At 52.5% G+C, this 14,830-nt stretch overlaps 1 protein-coding gene across 23 annotated transcripts in view; it reads left to right on the top strand.

Moving 5' to 3' along the window:
• Dock9 (dedicator of cytokinesis 9) overlaps positions 1–14,830 on the top strand; it is a 205,545-nt gene that overhangs the window by 121,760 nt on the left and 68,955 nt on the right. For all 23 annotated transcript variants that reach the window (XM_060391628.1, XM_021644599.2, XM_060391642.1 and 20 more), the window contains exons 16-27: positions 1,669–1,748; positions 1,831–2,018; positions 2,134–2,199; positions 2,822–2,914; positions 4,504–4,627; positions 4,945–5,066; positions 5,791–5,877; positions 6,419–6,508; positions 7,722–7,837; positions 8,560–8,629; positions 9,473–9,598; positions 11,094–11,165. In XM_060391628.1, coding sequence (XP_060247611.1) covers positions 1,669–1,748; positions 1,831–2,018; positions 2,134–2,199; positions 2,822–2,914; positions 4,504–4,627; positions 4,945–5,066; positions 5,791–5,877; positions 6,419–6,508; positions 7,722–7,837; positions 8,560–8,629; positions 9,473–9,598; positions 11,094–11,165 — 1,234 coding nt within the window. The remainder of the gene's footprint in view (positions 1–1,668; positions 1,749–1,830; positions 2,019–2,133; positions 2,200–2,821; positions 2,915–4,503; positions 4,628–4,944; positions 5,067–5,790; positions 5,878–6,418; positions 6,509–7,721; positions 7,838–8,559; positions 8,630–9,472; positions 9,599–11,093; positions 11,166–14,830) is intronic.

The raw sequence follows: 14,830 nt of genomic DNA, 5'->3' as shown, positions 1-14,830 counted from the left end.
CATAGCGGTGCCGGAGGAAGCCACAGCGCTGCAGCTGGAACGCGACCAGACCTGATCTGCCGCCGCCTGGAATCGCTCCTCTCTGGCGGAGAAGACCGAACACCTGGGGAGGAGAGGGTTTGTCTGACTCACACTTGTGTGTCACAGTCCACTGGGGAGCCAAAGCAGGCACCGCAGCAGAGGCCATGATGATTTCTGCTTCCGGCCTGTTTCCATGGCTTGCTCAGCTTCCTCGCTTACCAGGACCGCAGCCTGCGGGTGTCCCCAGCAGGGTGCTGTGCACTGCCACCGCCATGGTAGTGAAGAAATCGCCTCACAGGCTTGCCAAAAGGCCGGCCTGATGGAGGCGTGCTCCTCTTCCCGGGTAGCCCTCGCTGTGTCAGGTTGGCAGAGCTGACCAGCACATATGCCCCTGAGCCTCCTGGGCCTTGGCAGCTGGGGAAGAAGGGATTAAACAGGCGATGTGAAGAGCCCGTGGCTGCATCTTGCTTTCCAGGAGCGCCGTGTCCTGACCTCCTCACCTTGCCACATCACTTTAAGTCTAAGCTGGTGCCACAGACGAGTGCAAAGCCCTGGGCAGAATGCCTTTGCCATGGTTACACGTGACTCCCCATGCGGGAATCGGGGTGCCTGCTGCACGTGCGTGGGCAGCTGTTGCACTGTTGGAGTAAGGAGTGTCCAGGAAGGGTGAGGGATGTGTGCGCTGGGAATGGAGACAGTGAGAGCCTGTTCTCATTCCGTATGGTGTGACGTTGTGTTCAGTGACGGCGTGAATGCGTACCTCTTAGGAAGGTCAAAGACGTTTGAAGTAAGAACCTGGATTCAGGAGGATTTGGGGCAGCTATAAATGGCTCAGATGTAAAAAGATGAAATTTTATCAGAGCAAAAATAAGTCCTATTCCGAGGTCCCAAAGCGTGGACTGTGTGTTATTCTCCCAGGGTTCTGTGTCTGACTCCCAGCACCTCCGTCAGGCAGCTCACAGCCACCTGCAGCTCCAGTTCCAGGCGATCCGATGCCTTTAGCCTCCAAGGGCACCTGCGTTCTCACGCACACCCCTCCCCTGCGTGGTAGCCGCAGGTGGCGGACCCTTGGGGAACAGATGCATGAAGAAGGGAGTTTGGTCCCGTCTGTGGGGAGGAGGGGCTGTGCTCACGATCGCTGTGTCGACAACAGTAGCAGCTCCCGCCAGGAGCAGTGGGGACATTCTTCATTAGATGGAATGACAGGCAGGTTTCGTGGATCACTCGCTCCATGCCCACACGAGACGGCTCTGGTTCTGAATGTGCTGACTCCATCCAGGCCAGGCAGCTCCGGGGGAGGCCCGGGCACGGCACGAGGGCACTGAAACTCTTCAGTGGAGTCTGTATCATGACTCTGCAGTGAGGACACATTCGGGTGGAGCGTTTCACACAGAATGTGAGTTCACTGTAAAAGCTGGCCTGGCTTTGAAGACACACCACATTACTGCATTGATGACGCGCCGAAATGAGAGCTTTATGTAAATTTGGAGCTAATTGAAATGCCATCGTTTTACCTGTTCAGTGGAAATGTGGGTTTTGCAGCTGGTGTTATTATACATGAATTGTCACGTTCTTTTTCTGGGAACGCCACGTGAGAATGCCATGTCAGCCTCCCTCCTAACATCTGATTTTCTCTCTTGTTTGTAGACCCGAGAAGATGGCCAAACTCCCAGTGATCTTGGGCAACCTAGACATTATCATTGATAACGTTTCCTCTGACTTCCCCAGTAAGTGGTCAGTTCTACGTAACAAACATTTTTGTGTAGTTGGCTTTTCCTCTGCTCTGTGCAATTTGAAATTTCCTTTCAGATTACCTGAATTCGTCATACATTCCCATGAGGCAGTTTGAAACCTGCAGTAAGTCTCCGATCACTTTGGAAGTGGAGGAGTTCTTGCCCTGCATACCCAGACACACCCAGCCGTCCACTGTCTACAGCAACCACCTCTATGTTTACCCGAAGTTCCTCAAGTACGACAGCCAGAAGTCCTTTGCCAAGGCGAGCGCAGTCACGGGAGTGTCCTTTACTTGCCTACCCTTTCAGAAATGTGTGTGTGTGCCGGGCCTTGTGCCCTCACCATCACCTCTTACATGTCCCCTTGCTACCTCTGCAGGCCAGAAATATTGCTATCTGCATTGAGTTCAAGGATTCCGATGAAGAAGACTCTCAACCCCTGAAGGTGTGTGTGTGTGTGTGTGTGTGTGTGTGTGTGTGTGTGTGTGTGAAGAAATACTCTGTAGAGTTCTTGTTGAGGATGGTGGGATGGCCGCTTGCACACTGTTCTAGGTTGTTCCCAGCCCCTCATGAGACAGGGAGGGTGGCCCACCTTGGAGCTGCCCTGCAGCAGTACAGGCAGGAGGACTTGAGGGCAGGTGTCCCAGGCCAGGGTGTGCTAGGTGAGCCCCTGCCACTAGGGGAGAGAAGGGAGAGAGTGAGCAAGAGGAGAAAAGGAAACTCAGAGTTCAGCGACAGGCATCGGCGTGGAGAGTGTAGCCTGAAGTGGACGGCACTGACAGCGTGTTTAACTTGGACAAATGTAAATGTGGAAAATGCTGAGAGGACAGGAGTGGGTTGACTGCTTCTTGACGAAGTCAAGAGTGAGGGACATTTGCACAGAGGATTGTGTAAGCAGGGGTGGGGGGCACGTGGGGAGACGTGAGCGAGGTGTCTGAGGGGTGGGGTGGCCGCAGGCCGGGAGGGGTTGCAGGCCAGGGCTCTGCGGCTGCGTGTGGTGAGAAGTGTCCCATGAGGGAGGCAGGCCCCACCCCGTCCCCCCAACCAGTGTTCTGCTCCTCCTCCAGTGCATTTATGGCAGGCCTGGTGGCCCGGCCTTCACGACGAGTGCCCTGGCGGCCGTGCTGCACCATCAGCAGAACCCGGAGTTCTACGACGAGGTAACGTGCGGCCAGACCAGGCTTGGGAAGGATGACGAGTCTGCCTGACAGCTCAGGGCAGGGAAGGCTCATCCATGCCGAGGTCGAAGCGGGGGAGTGGGCGTTTCCATATTCTCTGGTTAAGTGACGCCGTGAAAGCACAGATAAAAGCGAGTTCTTAGCTGTGCCTTCAGCACATAGTGTCCCAGCAAAGCATTCACAGGCCTCCTGGGACCCTGGGACACTGTCACTACTGACCCTAAAGCTGTCCTGTGTGGGTGGCTCCTCCTGCAGAGTGCTTTGCACTTGGACTGCCGGAGAGGCCGGGGAGCCGTGCTCTGTTCTGGGCTAAAACTCACGTGACTTGTGATTTCACAGAACTTACTTGCTTAATTCCCCGATTTGACCTTAGCAGTAACACATTCTGTAGGATCTAAATTCTTCATTCGGTGAAAAGTGGGAACCAAGAGCGGTCACTTCCTATTGACACGTTCGGTTTGCTGCAGCGGGGAGCTGCTTGCCCCTCGGACAGGTTCCTGTGGAGCTGAGCTCACTGCAGTGGCCACAGCAGGTGGCTTTTCAGTTGCAGGGTGCTCTCTGCTAGGCCATGCTGAGTTAGCAGGTAGCTTCACACTCCATTTGACCTCGAAGGGCGCCATCTGTTTGTAGGTGTGCCACTTGGGAAGTCTTATCTCAGTGACCGGTCTGTGCAGATTTTATGGTAGCAGATCGGGCCCTGGAGAGATGGCTCAGTTGGTAAAGCGGCTGCTGCAGAAGCACAAGGGCCCAAGTTCAGATCTCAGCACGTCTAGAGGGTGGCCGTGTAACCCCAGAGCCAGGGCAGGCCGAGGCCAGAGGACCCTAGGGCCTGGTGACGGCTGTCCCGCCTGCAGGTTCAAGGGGCGCCAGGTCCCAGGGGAACGGGGAAAGTACTGAAGCACCTTGCATCCTCTTGCTTTCTTACACTTTGAGTGTGCACGTGGCTCACGTGCGTATGCTATCACACGTACCACACATCACACAAATAGATTGCCCCCAAATACCACCTTTACCTACATGTCTTTTATGTACTCATGAACACCTTTTTTCTTTGACCTTGGGCATAATGTGGTTTGTGCATGAAGGTTTTTAAACGGTGTCAGATCTCCTGGGCACCCAGATTCTGCACAAGAGCAAGATGGAGCACCGGGAAGATGGTGTGCTTAGCATATGTGAGGTGTTAGACTTGATTCATGGAGCCCAAACCAAAGTGAAACAGTCCCCATGTGTGAGACCTGTGTAGTTGAACACCCCAAAGTCTAATCCCACTGTAGCCAGGGAGCAGCCCCGGGCTTTCACGTGCACGCGCACAGCTGCGCTGCGTTTCTGTTGTGCTGTCTGTTTTCCAATTTGCTTGTACCTGAAACCAGCATCAACCTTCTCCCCGTTCTGATCGGTGGGTTCGGAATCCACCTCTCTTGGGTGTCACAGCAGCTCAGGAGTGTCCACGTTTAATCCCAGGAGGGGTCTGGAGAGCAGGCGTGCTTGTGTGCGGCTGGGCGAGGTGTATGCGTGCTCCGGGGAACGCTTGCTCCTGTGGGCTGCTGGAAAGGTTGCTCTTGCCTTTGCAGATCAAGATAGAGCTGCCCACCCAGCTGCATGAGAAGCACCACTTGCTCTTTACCTTCTTCCATGTCAGCTGCGACAACTCAGCCAAGGGAAGCACAAAAAAGAAGGATGCTGTTGAAACGCAAGGTGGGTGCCTCTCCCTGCCTCTCTGCTGTTTTATTGTGTTGTTTTATCATCTGTGTATTACAGTTTTCCAGTTGTATTTTGATTCTTAATATTCGTCCTTTGCAAAGGGTTGCTTGGTGTGTCTCTAGCAAATGGTGTGTGAGCATGGCTGAATTGCATGTGTAACTACTAGCAGTCTGACCCAGAGGCTCACAGTAGCGGCGTCCCCAGGCCTTCCGGCCTCGTGCTTTGGTGGACAGCTCCCGCTGTCCAGTGGTGCAGTCTTCCCTCGGGAGTCAGGTTCCTCACAGCGGGCTTCTCTTCTTGGCTCTCCACAGTTGGCTTCTCCTGGCTTCCCCTCCTGAGAGATGGCAGGGTGGTGACGAACGAGCAGCACACCCCAGTCTCAGCTAACCTTCCGGCTGGCTACCTTGGCTTCCAGGAGCTCGGCATGGGCAGGGTACAGAACTTTAAGAATGGTTTGCTTTAACCCGGTTTCTTCAGAAACGTGAAAGATGCCTAAAAACAGCAATAGCACACGACAAAGACAGCACACAGGATTCTTCCGTCCTGACAGTTTGTTTTTCTTTATTCATCTTGAAGTAAATGTGTGTAATTAGAAGCTGCTTCAGCTAACTCTAAGACAATGTCAGAATTCTAGTTGAGGCATTTATAAGCCTATAAGCCATGGCCGGGCCATGGCAGAGACATGCAGGTACCGGCTTTGCACAGGACTTCCTGAGATGCAGCTCTGCTCAAATAATGCTGGTTCTTAGATTTTCTTCCAGTTTGATAGACACCCCGAGAGCGGTTCTCCTTCCCACATGCTTGTTCTGTCTGCTGTCTCCGAGCCCCGAGTTCAGGGATTGAGATACTTGTGAAGCCAGGCTTGGTGGGCGCCTTACACCACAGTCCTCTGGGGCACAGGTCACTCTCTGTGCTCAGGGGCTGCCTGGTCTCCATAGAATGACACTGGTGAGGCAGGATTCATTCCTAGTGAAATGGACAGCAGTCTCTGACAGCTGCCCAGGGGGAAGGGCAGGGTGCTGGGGGGCAGAACCTGGGCAGGTAGAAATGCAGGCACAGCTGCGTTCCTGCTGTCCTGTATCCTCCAGTGCCCTCACTGAGGCTTGTGTGCAAGCTGACAGAGCTAATCCAGTGGGGTCTTTTTTTTTTTTTTTCAGCATTATGGTCCAGAAATTAAGTGGGTGGAAGGAGGCAAGCCGCTGTTGAAGGTTTCCACTCATCTGGTCTCCACAGTGTACACTCAGGTATGTGCTGGCCACCTCCGTCCAGAGATTGCTCAGTGACTTGTCTGTGTAAAACAGTCCTGGTGTCTATTTTTACACGATAGGCCTTTGTAAAGCACGTAGACGGGGCTCGTGTAGGCTGACACACATGACAAGCAATGTGTAAGTTCGCGACATTTTTCAAGGTTTTTCTCTGTTGGCCAGACAGGGTCAGATCCCAGCACGCATGTGAGGGCCTTGGCTTCTCACATGTGCCAGCTCGCGGGTTCCTAGGGGTTCCCAAAACATGAAGGCACTAGGGCTTGCTGGCACCCACCCAAAGAAGAAGACTCCGAGCTCCTGCTGGTTCAAGGAGGAGAGGCCCCACCTCAAAGCAGGACTCCCAATTCCTCTTCCAGCCTCTCGTGCACTGACGTGTGCACCCCTCCTCAGACACACACACACACACACACACACACACACACACACGGATAGGTATTTACAAGCCCTTCATGTTTATTGCCTGAGGCAGATTCCCCTGTTTCTGGATGCACATACTAACAGACTTTTTTTCCCCTCCCAGGATCAGCATTTACACAATTTTTTCCAGTACTGCCAGAAAACGGAATCTGGAGCCCAAGCCTCAGGGAGTGAACTAGTGAAATACCTTAAGGTACGTGCTGGCTTCCAGCCGCCCCTTTAAATGTCTTCCGAAGTAAGTTGGGTTTGCTTTTGGTGGTGAATGTTGTTACTGTCCCCCGTAAGCTTCTGAGCAGGAGTTCCTACCTGATGCTCTCATGGTGGTGTCATGTGACGTTAGATAGCTGAGCACAGACGATGCTGTGGTAGCTTCGCCTGTTGGTGCTGCTATGACAGAATACTGGAAGCTGGGTGATTGCTAAAGAACTGAAGTGGATATCTGCACAGTTGTGAGTGACGTGAGAGGCAAGAGCTAGGCCATAGAGGAGCAACAGAGGAGGAGCAGCAAGCTCCTTATTTATGAGGAGCCTGCTCCAGGGCCCTGTGCTCCACTGAAGGCTGAGCCCTGCAGCTGATGGCCTCTCAGACCCACCTCTTGAGGATCCTGTCACAGGCTTTGTGAAGGACACATTCAAGTCACAACGGTCCTGAGCAGGCAGAACTTCTCAGTCCTTGGAGGAGATAATAACTGGGAACAGCATCTCGGGCACACAGAGGTGGTGTGCCTATCCTGGCCCAGCTGTGTGCAGGAGTTAGCTGTGGGCCTGCAGCCGCTGGGAGCAGTGAGAGGGCAGGGGCTCATGGACAGAGTGTGATCACAGAAGACTGCTTTGCAAACAGTCGATTAATAGAGTGGATAACAGAAGATGTGGAAAACTGGGTGGAGACTTATATTTGATCTATCCAAGAGAAAGCAATCTACATATTTAAAAAGTAAACACACACACACACACACTCGACCTCTCTGACCGCTCTTCTTGGTTACCGCCTCTCCTGACCCCTCTTCTGCCTCCCTCTCTGCTAGAAAAGGCTTTTGTAGTTACATTGCTCCAATGTATACTCCCTGGCTTAGGACACCTGGCCAACCATCTTTACTCCCCTGCACTGTGGACACAGGGATCCTAAACTTGAGGGCCCTTCTGTGTGGCCTCTGCTTTCCACTTATGGCAGAGGGAGTTCTATCCAGATTTAAAATGATGGCTGCTGTCTTAAATAACATAGTGGACATAGTGACATGTACCTGTTGATCCAGGCTTTTGGGAGGCTGAGGTGTGAGGGTCAGTGGCAGCCAGGAAGTCCTGTTCAGCCTGGGTCACATAGCAAGACTCCATTTCAAAATGAATAACTGAAACAAAATAGGTTTTGTTGAAAAACATAACACATGTTTCACCATTCCTTATCTGTAGAGTCTGCATGCAATGGAAGGCCATGTGATGATTGCCTTCCTGCCAACCATTTTAAACCAGCTGTTCCGAGTCCTTACCAGAGCCACCCAGGAGGAGGTTGCAGTCAATGTGACTCGGTAAGGCAGGGGATGGGTAGATGGATAATGGATGGATGGATGGATGGATGGATGGATGGATGGATGAGTGTGTGGATGGGTGGGTGGGTGGATGGATGGGTGGGTAGATGGATGGGTGGATGGGTGAGTGGGCGGATGGATGGGTGGATGGGTGAGTGGATGAATGAGTGGGTGGATGGGTGGGTGGGTAGATGGATGGATGGATGGGTGGATGGGTGAGTTGGCGGATGGATGGGTGGATGGGTGAGTGGATGAATGAGTGGGTGGATGGATCGATGGGTAGGTGGATGATGGATGGATGGATGGATACAAGGGTGGATGGATGGGTGAATGGTTGGATGGATAATGATGGATGGGTAGATGGATGGATGGATGAGTGGATGGATAGATGATGGATGGGTTGATGGATGGGTGAATGGTTGGACGGATGATGATGGATGGACAGATGGATAGATGGGTCGGTGGATGGAGGATGGTTGCATACATACTCTTCTTCCCTTTAGTCCATCCACTCTTGGAGCCTATCTGGGATGCTAGTATGTGCTCAACATTATACTGGAGAGATGTCTTTTCATCTCACCCATAGGCACCACATCTAATTCCTTGTCTGCATGTTTGCTAAGTGCCAGTAGCACCATCATTGTTCTGCTGCTCTGAAGATAATGAAATGTTCTCATTTCCATGTCACTACTCATTGCTTTGTTCATTCCTGTGGCGTGTAGGGTCATAATTCATGTGGTTGCCCAGTGCCATGAGGAAGGATTGGAGAGCCACTTGAGGTCATATGTTAAGGTATGTAAAACAACATGTAACTAAGTCAAGCTGCTACGATCATTCTCAGCTGTGGCTCTCCAAGTTTCCTTCCAAGGACCTCTCTACAAGCCTCCTTCTGTAGGGGTGCATTTGGAATTTAATACCTATGCAGTCTCTCACATACCAAGGCTTGTTCATGAACAGGGGGCACTGGAAAAAAGGTAGCCTCCTTCACTTACCTAATTTTCCTCTTTAAAAAACGAATGTGACTTAGCTGTCAGGGAAGTGAACAAGAATTGCTTTCATTGATCTTGGGTAGACCTCTTACATGTTAGCAATCTTCACATTCCTTCTTAAACCACCTAAAATTCCCAGCATCCCTGCTGCTTTGGAGACTGTGTGTTAACTGTGGCCACAGTCAAATGGCAAGGCGGTGTGATGTCACAGGACAAACAGCAGGAGGCTCTTGATATGTGGCATTAAATCAGCACTCTGACAAACACTATTCTCAAAAGTTACACATCCTCTTACAAGTGAATTGTGGCTTTGTGGTTCTTGGAAAACTAAAATGTAGATTCTCTAGGGTCTGTTACCGTGTCTGTGACACATTCCTAGAGGGTCCCTTCACAGATGGAGTTGTGCGCCAGGTGGGCTCTGAGCTGACTCATGTGGGTGTCGTGTCTTGGATGGGTTCCCTGGCAACATGCTGGACGCCCTCTTCTGTCACATGACAGTCACCTTTCCCACCTTTGCTTTCATCCCTTCTCCCACCCTTGAATGTGCGCCTCAGTTCCCGATCTCCGTCCTCGGAAGCCTCGAAAGCTTTCTGCCCCTCACATGGAAGAGCCAGCACGGTAAAGGTTGCCTCTCTTTTTTTCAAAGTTTGCCTATAAGGCTGAGCCATATGTTGCATCCGAATATAAGACGGTGCACGAGGAGCTGACCAAATCCATGACCACCATTCTCAAGCCTTCTGCCGACTTCCTGACAAGCAACAAGCTTCTTAAGGTAACGTCTGGAGCCAGCCTGCTCCTCGGCATTAGCGCTGATGTCCCGGGCCTGGGGATGGATCTCTAGCACAGTGCTTGTGTGGCATGTGTGAGGTTCCGGGTCCCACCTGCCAGAACAACAAAACCATGACTGGGCATTCGGGGCTGGGAAGGTTGATGGACGGTTGCCAATTGTTGCTCAAGAGTGAGACACTTCTCCATGCTGGCGCACAGCAGGGTGAGAACAGAGAACAGTGATGTACTGGGCCTCGCCTTTACTTGCTAGGAGCGTCACCATGAGGAGATGAGAATGTGTAAGGTGGGTTTAACCTGAGTTAAACATGTCAGAGCATTACGTGCGGCCCCACTAATGCACATAGCTTTCATGCTGCTGGGAAGTAAATGGAGAGCTAACCACAGTGGCATATGCCCGGGACCCTGAGGTAGGAAGGGCCACACCTCCTGCTTCTTCTTTCACTCTTCTGTTGCTGTGATTAACACCTTGACAGAATCAACTTAACGAAGAAAGTTTATTTCAGCTCACGGTTTCAGGGATGTGTTCTGCTGGGATAGGCACAGCAGCAGGCAGCCAGGACGGAGATCTGAGTGACCACGCCTTCAGGCGGACACAGAGCGGGGGGCAGAGAGCACTGAGAGTGGGCACGGCTGTACACCCTCAAAGCTCACACCAGTGACGTACTTCCTGCAGCAAGGCCACACGTGCTGACGAGTCCACAACTCCCCAGACAGTGTACCACCTGGAGACCGGGGTCAATGCCCGAGCCGTGGCAACGCTGCTGCTTCAGAACACATCCCTCCCTTGAGCACACAGTTTTAAGACCAGCCTGGGCAACATAAGCTCCATGTGAAAAAATATTTTTACTAATTAACTATTTTAGAAAAACAATTAGTGAAAACTAGGTATGGTGGCTTATAGCCATGATTCCAAAATTTGGGAGATAGCCAGGAAATCTGGAGTTCAAGACCATTTTTCCTTCACGATGACCACTGTGAACCAAGTGAGACCCTCTCTCAAAGGAAATAGGTTTGTGTGTGTGAAAGAAAAGAAAACTCAAGCTGCACAGCCTAACCCCTGAGCCTGCATGTGTGCATTTATGACAATTGCCACTGAAACTGCTCGGGTTTGACGGTGAGAGTTAGTTCTCCAGGGCCGAGTTTGCTTGTTGTGCCTCAGATGAGAGCCATAAAGAGTGAATCAGCACATTCAGGGTCTCCTCACTCTACAGTCAGGGGAGGATACTGACAGAGGACATGGGCCATGTCTCTGAGCAAGAAGTTGGCAGGGGAGGGAGGGAGCAGGCAGCAATGCCTCCTGCTGGGCAGCCCCCCCCCCCCCCCCGGGTGCAGCTGCCCGCTGAGGACAGGAAACAGACTGTGCCGCTCAGCCTCTTGGAGCTGAGGAGAATGGTAGCAGGCCACACCGCTTCCCGTGGCTAATGCCAGGCTGGGAGAGCAGACCCGGCTAACCTAAAGAAGCTTTTGTTTTCTTTTAGTACTCCTGGTTTTTCTTTGATGTGCTGATAAAGTCCATGGCTCAGCATCTGATAGAAAATAACAAAGTGAAGGTAGGTCTCTGCGCTGGGGCTTGTTTGTCCTGGGGAAATAAGTGTCTTTCACTGGGTTGATAGTTCATGCCTGTTTGTGTTTCCTTTGCACTGGGGTCAGGCTTGTTTTTCATGTTACATGGTTAATAGCATAGTTCAGCTTCACAGCAGTCCTCCTGAGGGCCTGCATTTTTACAGAGGGGAACTGAGGCTGTAATGTTTGCCTTAATGAGGAGCAGCATGTCCAGCTCCGGGGCTGTGTTCCTGACTACTCACTATGTTGTTAAAGCCAAAGAAAGTGCCTTCTCTGACCAGCTTAGAAACCCTCCAGCTTTTCTGAACTTGCACTGCCATAAAATGCCACCATCTGGTTGGTTAAGTGTCTTAACCATGGTAGATATTTCTGTTCACAGATGGTTGACTCTCACCAGCCACACGTCTTCTAGACCCAAACAACAGGCCTGATATGTGCCATCCTTCCCTGAGGGGCAGATGTGTGTACAGGCTCAGAATCCCCTCTCCTCAGTGCCCCTTTCTGTGGTTCCTGGGTGTGTGTTTCTGGGGCGCTGTCCCCTACTTCCTACTGTTAAATTCTGTCACTGTTCTCCTGAGGATCATGCCCAGACAGTCGGTCTGTGGACTGGCGGTTCCTGTCAGGATGGGGCAGTTTTTATGAGGTCCTATGTAGGGCGCACACTGACCGTGTCCCTCTCTGCCCCTCTGATGACTGGAAGAGCTGCCTCCGAGGCAGGAGTTGGGGGCGGTGTATGTGACGGTGAATTGTGGCCGTGTTGCTGAAGTGTGAGGTTGGTGGCAAGCGGGAGGGTGTGGGAGACACGTGTCCTTCATGTGGTTCCCCTGGTGAGGAAGAGAAGCCCTGGGAGGGGCCGTCACAGCAGCAGCCAGGGCAGGGGCCGAGGGGCTTGCGGAGGAGAGGGCTGGTGCTGCAGAGCCTGAAGCCATTCCTTCCCAGTGAGCAGGCTGGTCCTGTCCAGTCGGTCTCCTTGTTTGTGGTTTGTTTTTCCTTTCTCAGTCCAACTTAAAGATTCTGATTTTCAGTCCATAGGGAGAGCCAGATGCAGGGAGGGTGGCATCTGCCCCGCACAGGGAAGTGCCCCCTCTGAATCAGGCCATCAGCCTGCCAAGGAGGAGTGGAGCAGCCTGTGTGACTCTTACACACATGCCATCTGACCATGTTGCTCTTTAGTTAAATGTGTCGTAGATTCAGCAGGGTTAGGTCCTGTTTTGATTTTCTGTTTGCCACCATTACCACTGGATTAGACACTTGACACTTGTTTTCTCAGGGTTTGGATGCTGGGAGCTGTAGGTCAGAGCGTCGGTGGGGTTCATGTCTCTGAGGTGAAAGTGTGTGCTCTGCTCACAGCAGTGGCTCCCCCCGCAAAGGTGTGAGTCCGGTGATGGCGGGAAGCATGTGGCAGTGGGCCTGCTGGCCTCCCCTGGCTCTGCATTTGTGGCCACGTTTTTGGGAGCTTCTTTCTGTCACTTTGGTAACTGTAATATCGTCACCCTTGCTTTCCACTCCCTTCCTCCCACGATGAGGCAAGCCAAGTGCCGGCATCCCATGGTGACTGTCCTCAAGAAAGGAGCAAACCCACAGAGGGAGGGCATGTGTCCTAAGCGCTGTTGCTTAGCCTTCGAGCAAAGCAAGCATTTTGACTTCAAAAGCGCAGTAAACACAGGCTGAAGGGTAAGATTGTCTGGCCTGCTCCAATCCGCACACCCGTGTGACAGGCTGAGCGTGTCACATGCTGCCCCCTCAGGTGTTTGGGTGGTTGTTAGGTGTGGGATGGTGAGATCAGGGGCAGGGAGGTGTGAGGCGGAGATGCTTCACCTGGGCTGAGGGAGGGCGGAGAGGGGGCTCTCAGAGGTGGCAGGCCTCACCCAGCACTGTGAAAAAGACGTGAGAAAACCCAGCCATTGCCTGCCCAGGGTTTGCTGAAAGGGGAGGGAGGCGTGTGTCCACACAGAACTGTGCGGGAATGTGCACACCAGCTTACTACCATGGCCAGCACCTGGAAACAGCCCAAAGCCTGTCGGGCAGGAGGTGGGGAAGTTGCTGGTAGCTCGGCCTCATGGAATACCACTGAATGACAGCGAGGAGGAAACACCGTCGCAGAACTGGGCAGCTCTCAGGAGTGTGGAAGGAGAACTCAGACCCAAAAGGCTGCACGATGAGTCCATTATATCTACAACATTGTAGGACAAGAAGAATTGCAAGGATAGAGCAGGACGGCCGTAGCCGGGTCTGGGCGTGCAGGAGTGGGTCTGAGAGCGGTGGGCTGGCTACTTGTTCGTGGGGGTGTGCAGTCCCGGTCACATGTCAGAACTTGCCAGGCTTTGCACCTAGACAGCCTGAATTTAATCAGTGTGGTGCATGCCTGCCTGTCACCCAGCCCTGGGGGGTTGTGAGTTCAAGTCTTACTTGGGCTACAAAGCAGAAAGAGACCCAGAAAGTGAAGTCTGGGGCTGGAGGGGAGGTTCCAGTGGTCAAGAGTGCTTGTAGCTTGTGCTGGGGGCCGGGGTGCAGCACCCACATGGTGGCTCACAACTGTAATTCCAGTTCTAGGAGCTCTGGCACTGTAAAGCCCTGGTTTTAGCAGCAGTGCCCACAGGGCTGAGGCAGCAAGGCTGGGTCCGGGGCTTTAGGTGGAGGCCATTCAGGGTGGCACAGAGTTCCACACTCAGCAGGGCATGGACAAAGGGCATGGTAGATGGGCTGGAGGGCCCTGCAATTGCAGGTACTGGACAAGGAGACCCTTCCTTAGCGGTGGCATCCACAGGGCAGCAAGTGGCAGTACCGGGGCCAGTGGCACACTGCAGAAGAGAGACGTGAGAACTTACGCCAGGCTGCAGCTCACCTGAGAGGCCATGACTCCTCGGCTGCTCTGGTCCCACTCTGCACCCCAGCCCGCTATCCTAGAGTTTACTTTTTCCTTTCAGTTCAGTTTATAGTGAACTCCATAAAAGCATCTAATTACCAAGGTCTTCATTAACTTCATTGCCTCCAAATGTGTGTCTGAGTGCATTAAAAAGGCCTGTTTGCTTTATTGTCAGAGTAGAATTCCTTACTGCAGCTGTTTGTCTCCCAGGAGGCTGGCCCCAGCCCCCAGGGCCCCTGGACTGTCAGGCATGCTGTTAACAGTGTGTGGCCCATTGTCAACAGCCTTGCTGGCCAGTTGACATGGAAATCGTCCATCACGCATCAGCTCCTTCTAGAAACGCAGAGAAGAGGGGGCGGGCACCTTCAGTCACCATAGCTCAGCTGAGCACTTTCATAGTTCTGCCATCTTGCTCTGCTCCTCCCTGCACTCACTGTGTCCTCTCTAGTGGGGAAGGGAGCTGCCTTACCGTCTGACACCTCCGCCACACTCGGCTTGCCCCCAGGTGTCCCCAGAACGTCATTTTACAGCTGGCACAAGTCCGAGTGAAAGCAGTTCGTGAACTGCATTTAGTGGACGTGCTTCTCACATTTGTTTTCTGTTTTTGTTTTGTTTTTATTCTCAAACTGCTGTCTGTTTGCTTGTTTTCAGTGTAGTGTGTGTGCTTTAAAAAGCCCTGTGGTATTGTCTGGCAGGATTTCCTGAATTCTAGGATTGGCCAGCTGCGACCTGCAGTGTTTTATAATGTGGCTCTTTTCTCCTCATTAACCATACACTTGCAGTTCA

This window comes from Meriones unguiculatus, chromosome 9 (assembly GCF_030254825.1).
Source record: "Meriones unguiculatus strain TT.TT164.6M chromosome 9, Bangor_MerUng_6.1, whole genome shotgun sequence".
NCBI lineage: Eukaryota > Metazoa > Chordata > Mammalia > Rodentia > Muridae > Meriones > Meriones unguiculatus.
This window is presented reverse-complemented; position numbering and strand designations above follow the sequence as displayed.